Source organism: Protopterus annectens, chromosome 7.part1 (genome assembly GCF_019279795.1).
Source record: "Protopterus annectens isolate FY-2018-M chromosome 7.part1, PAN1.0, whole genome shotgun sequence".
In the NCBI taxonomy this organism is placed as follows: domain Eukaryota; kingdom Metazoa; phylum Chordata; order Ceratodontiformes; family Protopteridae; genus Protopterus; species Protopterus annectens.
This window is the reverse complement of record NC_056740.1, coordinates 233,221,660-233,229,965: the sequence shown is the minus strand read 5'-3', so window position 1 is coordinate 233,229,965 and position 8,306 is coordinate 233,221,660. Positions and strand designations below refer to the sequence as shown.

The window sequence follows — 8,306 nt, the reverse complement described above, 5'->3', positions numbered from 1 at the left end:
ATCTTCTTCTCATGACGAGAGGGTATGTGTGTACATCTTTTCCATCACATTCTCTGTAGGGGACATGGGGCTCCATTACGGGGGGGGGGGTATTGCAAGTCAAGTGCAGCAGGACTACAGCAGAAGAGGCTGCACATGTGGAAGTGGGCAAACAAAAACATTACCACACATCATTCTTCCTGGGTAGAGTAAAAGTTAGGCTAGGGAGTAATGACCGACTTGCTACTATCAGTATGATGCCTTCAGTCCCTTCCCCACCAGACTTCTCTGCAAGGCAGGGTCAGAAAGAGAAAAAAAAACAGCTGATAACTTATGACATGGTGCACTCCATGTTTATGAACTTTGGACAAGGTATAATTCGTGGTTATGAAGACAATGTACACCGGAACATAGAAGTTTTCCAACAGTGTGAAAGACATCACAACATACTAGACATTACTGACCTAGTGATGCTATACTTTTTTGAGAAAAGCAAAAAGGATTCTTGGTGAGACCCACAGTCGGGCTTAAATCTCACAGTAAAAAAGTTACAATCGACATACAGATAATGTTGCTTATGTAACTTTTACTAATCAAATTCTGCAAGTCTTAGAAAGTTTACCTGAATCAAATAACTGGCTGTGGCTATTGTATTTTGTATTACACACAGACACAGCCTTAATAACTGCTGTAGTTTAAAGTTTATGAGAGACACAGCATCTTCTTACACCTATGTGAAGAATTGAATAAAGTTAATGAAGTTCATTCTTCAATATTTTTGCAACTAAAATCCAGTAGCTTCACAACATCAGAAAGATAGTGATGGGGTTTATTTGGCTACCTGTATTTACCATAATTTATGTATACCAAACAGAAATGTCAAGACATATACAATACAAACTCTAAAAATTAAACACTGTAGAAGAGCTTAAGATCTGTTAGAATGGTCTGGCATTGTAAGGAAATGAAAGTATGTGCCTCTTGATTTTTAATATGAAAATTATACCAACCTAAGGTTCAGCTAACAATGCTCCAAAGCAGAAGTTAATTTTCTTGATAATTTACCATAATGTTTTGAAAAACAAACCATGCATCACAGTGCTCGAGATGTGCTCATCCAAGTTACTTAATCAAAATGCAAAACACTGATATGACTAACTCACTTAACAACATTTGTTTAAATAATCTTGTCTTTGTACTTCGTTTTGTGACTGTTCTAATCATCTGGAAATATTGGGTTTACCAACAGAGTCTGGGACAGATGTGCAAGAAAATGACAGTGCGTGTAAAAGGATCAGTATTTACAGATCCCTCAAGTAACACTGAGCAACATCAGCAACAAAGTCAGAACACAAGGGGTGTGGTACATTAGCGACCTCATTTATTTTTCTTGTATCATAATCAGGCTCATAAGGCAAATATTAAAAATATATGCAGACAGAAATCCAAGGGAAGAGATTCAGAAAAAGGTTGCAAATGTGAAAATGTATACAGTGATGCAACAATAAAGTGATAAAAGTCACAAAGGACTGAATGAAGCTTGTTGGAAACCATTACTGTCATGTAAGAAACTACCACAATGGTGAAAGAAATGGATACATTTGTTCTTATCACTAACAGTTAATGAACAACAAAAACAGAATCTGCAACTCGAAGCAAATTATATTAAATAAATTAAAAAAGCTAACAGAAAAACACATTTGTATTGTGCCCCAGAACTTAATGGAACATACAGAAGAAAAAAAATTGACAAGAGTGTAAAATTGACAGAATGTATTCACGTTCTTTGTAAAACTTATTTCAAATCTTACTTTTGACCAATATTCCCAAGTCCCAAACTAGTCACCCCCCTCCCAATTTAATCCCTTCTACAAAAAGACAAAATACTTCCACTCCTAACTGTATTAAATAGAGTTCTAAATCCTCACAAAGATGTTGGACCATCTGATTAAGAGGTCTAATAAATACTATCTAAAATCTCTTCCACATAAATATTGTGAGGTTTCTTCAGGCTGGTGAGAAACACATATGGAATACAATTCTGGTGGAAAATCTATGTAGAAAGCAGAGATGTGAAAAACACCAAACCTACTCTTGCAACTATCAGCTTGCATTGGTCATACTGTAATTTTTTTTCTACATCTGGAGCATAAGAATGGTTTGAAAGGTAGAAATGTGCAAAACAATCACAACAGTTCAAAATTTCAATACTTTCATAAAGTCTTTTCACATGATTCTTGATACACAAATCAAGGCAGTCTCCTTTGAAGTCCTATTCAGGAACCTAGGAATGAAACTGTTAGTTCTGTTACCAACAGTATGTAATTCAAGTTATCTCCAACACAGTGATGTACACTATTTCTGCTACAAGTCTTAGTTGCAGTTATAAGTTACTTACATATTTACCCAACACTGATCACATTTGATTTTGTTCAAAAATGCTTATTTGTTCTAAAGTTCTTTGTAAGAAAATTATTTCCAAAATATATCCTCCTGTGGTCTTTAAAAAAGAATCATATAAAAACATTTCAAAAATAAATTAGATAATTAAAAAGTAGTCTTTTCCAGCTTTGCTGGATATCAGGCTGTCCTCATTGAAACATTGACACTGCTGACTTTCCCAAAGTTTGGGTCATTTTTCTCAAGCCACAATTCAGCAAGTTGCTGTGTTGAACCATAGGTGGAGGCTTTGGATCCTAAACACATTTTATATTGTTTTGGATCAAGGTTAGGATCACAAAAAACTGGGTGATGAACATGTACTATCCCTACTTCTTGACTTCGGAATGTCTTGAGACCAAGCTGTACAACTTTGTTAAAAAGATCCACATCTTCCAAACCCCAACCCTGGATGGATACATCAAACCCACCTGCTCGGATAAGATCCTGTTTATAAATGCATGTAATACCAAAACCATAGTTTCTCCAGAAACCGGTTTTTAGAGTAAAGGCATAATGATTATCACTTGGTACTCTGCCAGCATAGACAATTTTTGGATCATACTGGCTAAATATAATGGGAAAATATGCTTGCTCTCTTAAAACGGTGTTGTCTCTACAGCGCTGTAGAAACTCTGTAGAGAAAACCAAGTCAACATCACAGAAGAAAAGCAATGAATCATTTTTAAACTGTGAAGAGCCAACTTCAAGAGCAAGAGCTCTGGAGAACTCACCAGACACTGGCAAAATCTGCATATCAGCTTTGGGATACTTAATACGGTAATCTCTCATCAGTTCCACTTGTTTGGTTTTGTCTGGGTTAGAATCAGAATTAAACAGCAAAACAACCAGTTTGACATTCTGATTTGAAATCAGGCAAGTCCTTTCAAAGTTCTCCATAAACCTAGAAAACATATCAAAACGTCCTGAAAGTGGAACTAAAATGTTAATTTGTTTGTCCTTTGGTTCTCTGTGTTCAGAGTTAGAAGCAGAAAACTGAAAGGGGACAAACATTTTAAGGGAGTTGGAAAGAAATGAAAGGGATCCAGAATCTCTGTTGATTGTACTGGCGAGCTCCAAGGCATCCATCTCTGTTTCTTCTGCAAACTGGACTTTACTGAAGGTCTGCTGCAGGTAAGCATGTCTTCTTACAGGAACAGTCATTTTCTTGCCCTTGTGCTTTTTATATAAAAGTAATAAATCAAGGACATACTCTGCACCATACATAGGATTAACTCTACGGTAGCCATACTGGATTTCCTTAAAATCAATAATGCGCCCCCTGGTTTTTGCATTTGCATTAATCATTTCCATAACCTGCATGACTATATCATCCAATGCTTCCTTCTGTGAAAGGTCTATTCCTCTACGGGGAGGCTGCCCATCAGCAGTAGAATACAAGTACTTCCCAGTAAGGAATTCCCACTCTAACACCTCTTCACGTTGATGTGGCTGGAACCTCATAAAAGATGGTGCAATACCCAGCTGAAGGTCAGTTCTGTGTACTTCTGTACTACTGTATTTGCTCATCAATACAATTTCTCTGTGAAGCTGAATAGTGCGGTGACGCAGCTCAGCTATTTTGCGACTCAAGATGTAGCTATGAAGCCTGTATTGATATGGTGGGCTTTTGTTCGGGTGCAGAGTAATAGCCCGATGAATCTTACTGTTGTGCAGATCTCGGATGTAGCCCTTTTTGTTTTGTTCATAGTTTTCATAAAAAAGTTGCTGCATCTACAAGAAAAGAAAAATATTTTGATAAATTAATGGATGCTCTTTTCAACCACAAAATTGTGCAAATTTTTATTTTACTTGCCACATATTTTACATTTCTAACAATATATTACATCAGTGATGAAAGTGGAGTTACAGGTACTTACCATAATGGTCTATGGAACACCGCTTTAGATGCTGGAACAAACTGGACTGATGACATGTGCACTGGGACTGCCTGGCAAACAACTTGACTGCTTGGCAAACAACTTTCCCAGGCTTCTAAACCCAGCCCACGATTCCTACTGTGCACTGCTCTACGAAAAAAATCTATTCTGATATATGAGAAACATTTTGCAGTCTTTAGGTTTATTTAGTTTTACTGGTTAGGTTAGTTCCATATGCCATGTGCCTATTTTCAGTAGATACTTCAGGTGGTATGTATATAGATGGCAGAAGTATTTCCCCAGTGCCCTGGCAATACAAGTTACTGAAGCTACAAAAAGGAAAATAAAAAGCTGAATATATTTGTGATATGTCCATAATCTATGATGGTATCTACCATGGTCAAGTATGGAAAATGAAATTATGAGGTAGAGGAGAATATAAATGTGTTGAAGTTACTTTATGAAAGGACATGGGCAAAAGTTTTGATTAATGTGCGGTTAAGGACAAGAATTAAAGCAGAATAAAGGGGCCTTGCAGGGATGTCACAACAGTGAGACAGTTTTTTTTTTTTAGAGAAATGCAGTCATTGAGAACTCTAATAAAAAATTACAAGCAGTTGGGATGGGAGATTGTAGAAGACTGGCCACCATCTGCATCTTAATCAAAACTAAATTATAAACATAAGAGTAAAGGATGAGCTAAAGAGGTAGAACTACAGTTAGGAAGTCTAGGGTTACAATTAAAGAATTGGGTAAGAGGATTAAAAAAGGGTGTTACACAAAGTAGTACTGGTATTAGGAGTATAGTCTGTCAAAAAATGACCAAAAGACAATGGCAAGAGATTGTGATAGAAAGCTAAAGTTCAGAAAGAAAAGCATATTTCATAAACTTATAGCTGGGTAAAACTGCATATATTGGGGGAATGTACATTTTTCCTTAAAAAAAAAGGTAACAAAAAAAAAAAGTGATAAATCGGATGCTGTGGGGATCACAACTGAACCCTATTAGAAGAGGATTTTTTTTTTTCTTTAAGAATGACAGTTTGGGGTTACTAAAACGTGTGGTCTGCCCTGCATTGTTGCATTTAAACTGAATCTTGAATAAAGGATACATTATCACAAGAAAAGAAAAAACGTTGTAAAAATTAGACATTCAGAATATACCCAAGAAAAGAACGTACTAAGGGTATTATGGTTGAGTTTTAATGGATACACTCATGGCAGAACTTCGAAAAAAAGAAAAGCTACAAGCAAAAGGCAGAAAGTATGATAATGTATTGATTTCTTACGGAGGTTAATGCTGAAGCAATTGTCAGTTAGTCAAAGCACATACATTATAAAATATCGCTGAAGAAAAATAAGCATGTATGTAATACTAAAGTCCTACTTAATCTGTAACAGTAGAAGTTCAAATGCCTCAGTGGCACTCTGGGTTATCTGCCAAGGTAACCTAGTAAGGCCAGCTTTCAAAAGGTCAGACTCCCCTCCCTCTCTCCTCCTGTGACAGCTGACTGGCTGAGCATATCCTGAGAGGGAATCTTTAAAAAAAAAAAAAAAAAATGAATGCTGTCTTCCTGTGACTTTAAAGTCAGAATCATCTAGCAAGAGTAAATTCACAGTCAATAACAATACCATACAAAAACAAATCCAGCAACCTATCAGACTGAAACCCACCTCAACTATGCACCATCTGGGAGATGCTGGATGGGTGCTGCCATTGAAGCAATGTGGAATTTGAACATCTACTACAGGAAAGTAGACTTGTGCAACTATATTATGTTTATTCACTTCTACTACCTCAGTGGCATTTTGAATAGATTCTCAAAGCATACCCTACCTGGTAGTTGGTAGGAAAAGGATACAGGAGGCCCTGGATATATGGTCCTAGTAAAACCTACCCTGGACCTTGAAAAAGGAATTTGTGAAGGTACAGACAACAGGTTGCTGCCTCTAGAATGCTTTTAGAGTCTACTCATTTTCCAATATGCCATTGAAGAGGATAAGGCCCTAGTCGAGTGAGCCTTAACCTTTTCTGGAAGACATTTACCATTGGGGTAGTAACAGGAAAACAGCAGAGGAAAACCATCCTGCAATATAGTTTGCTTAGAAACAGGTTGACCTTTTTTGGCTCCAATATAGGAAACAAACCGCTGTTCAGCACTTCTAGTGGGTCTTGTTCTGTGAAGGTAGTGGCTGAGCTGGCTGTGCGCATCCAAGTTATGCAGAATCATGTCTCCCTCATTTTTTGGATCAGCACAGAACACTGGAGGATTGATGGCTTGTTTTGAGACACAACTTTAGGCATGAATGACAAATTAGTGAGCAACACTGTCCTTGTGAAAAATCAGATAAGGTTGGCCCACCAGGAAAGCTTATAGCTTAGAGACTTGCCTTGCAGATGCCAGAGCAATAAGTAAAGCAGTTGTACAAGTAATGAACCATAAAGGAAACAGAGGCGCAAATTCAAAAGGGGAGATGATCAATTTTTCAAGAACAAACCTGAGATCCCAGGGAAGAACAACACGCTTTTGAGAGTTTCACAGGCAACACTCCTTTTATAAACTGATCATAGGAGATGAAAGGGGGTGATCTATGGGTAGAAAAGCTAAGATGGCCACTAGACACACTGATAGAAGTATATTGACAAACCATCTTCAATTAGCTCACACAAATATTACAAAATGAGAGCAACTGAAACATTTTTAGAACCTTTATTTGGTGAAGCACCACCCAGAAAACCTCTTCCACTTGTAAAGCACCTTTTCTATTTGAAGGTTTTCTTGTCTCCTTAAATAATCTATTGCACATCCTCATGAAACAAGTATTTATTTAAAGCTTGCGCCCTTTTTCAGCAGAGGCCCAGAAAGAAAAGCTGCTCCACAGTTAAGATTATACACGCAAAAAAAAAAAAATATCAAGGTGAAGTCAAATACAATAATCATAGTAAAAATGCATACAATATAATGTTAATTGATATTCATTATGGCACAAGTAAGATTTTAGCAATCGAGGCATTTCTACTAAGAAGCAAGTACTGAGGGAGAAGGTAAAGTGGCAAACAATGCAGAAGATTTGTTACTAGTGATCTATTTAGAAAATTCATAGCTTTTAGTTTGTCAAGATAGAATGTGAGGGCTGATTAAAATAGAAAGTTAGTAGAATGGAGGATACCAGTAACAGATTACAAGAAGCTAAGAATTGAAGGGGTGCGGACAGAAGTTGTAGATTATCATGATACAATGGAGATTAGAATAAAAAGCATAATTGTAGGAAAGGAAGAAGTAGGCAGTTAAGTGAGGAAAGGAAATGATTATGGGGGAGAGAGGGAAAGATTTCAAGAGGGATGATTGTAATGACAGGACCAGGTGCTGAACAGGTAATTTAATCGGTAGTAGCGATAGGCAGTATGCACAAAAGGCAGTACCTAAAAGGTATCAAAACAGAATTATCCAAGCTGTCTGTTGCAATAGCTCTTCATTGGTATACCATTCATCCCTGTTGCTGTGAACAGATCCAGTCTGTGAGGAAGCTTGTGATAAATCACCCTTTGCCAATTCCATTAAAAGGGAGAACCAACTTTGCCTAGGCCAAAAGGGGTTGCCAAAATGATCTTTTAGTTCTTTCCGAATCTTTATAAGTATCTCAGGAATCACTGGAAAGGGTGAAAATGTGTACAGTAACATTCCTGAACATGTGAAAGATAAGAGTGCCTGTCTATGGCTGAAAGGATGTCTTTAACTGAATTTTTTCAGTTGTCTGTTTTGAAAGGTGACAGATAAATCTACCCGAGGTGTTCCCTACATCTGTATCAAATCATGAAAGACCTCTACATGGCACTTCCACTAGTGAGGTTCTACAAAAAACCTGCTTAGTCTGTCCTCTGCTATATTGTGCTCTGATCTAATGTATGAGGCCTGAAGAGCCAGTGAATCCTGCAGAGCCAGCTCCTAGGCCATCAATGGCAACTGGCAAAGAGGGTATGACCTTGTACCCCATTGCTGTTTTCCA

The 8,306-nt window shown here is 37.3% G+C and overlaps 1 protein-coding gene across 1 annotated transcript in view; it reads right to left on the bottom strand.

Annotated features, from left to right (window-relative positions):
• Positions 1–1,338: 1,338 nt before the first annotated feature.
• The window catches only part of CHSY1 (chondroitin sulfate synthase 1), a 401,916-nt gene continuing 394,948 nt past the window's right edge, over positions 1,339–8,306 (bottom strand). The window contains exon 3 of the mRNA XM_044078685.1: positions 1,339–4,152. Coding sequence (XP_043934620.1) covers positions 2,560–4,152 — 1,593 coding nt within the window. The 3' untranslated portion in view covers positions 1,339–2,559. The remainder of the gene's footprint in view (positions 4,153–8,306) is intronic.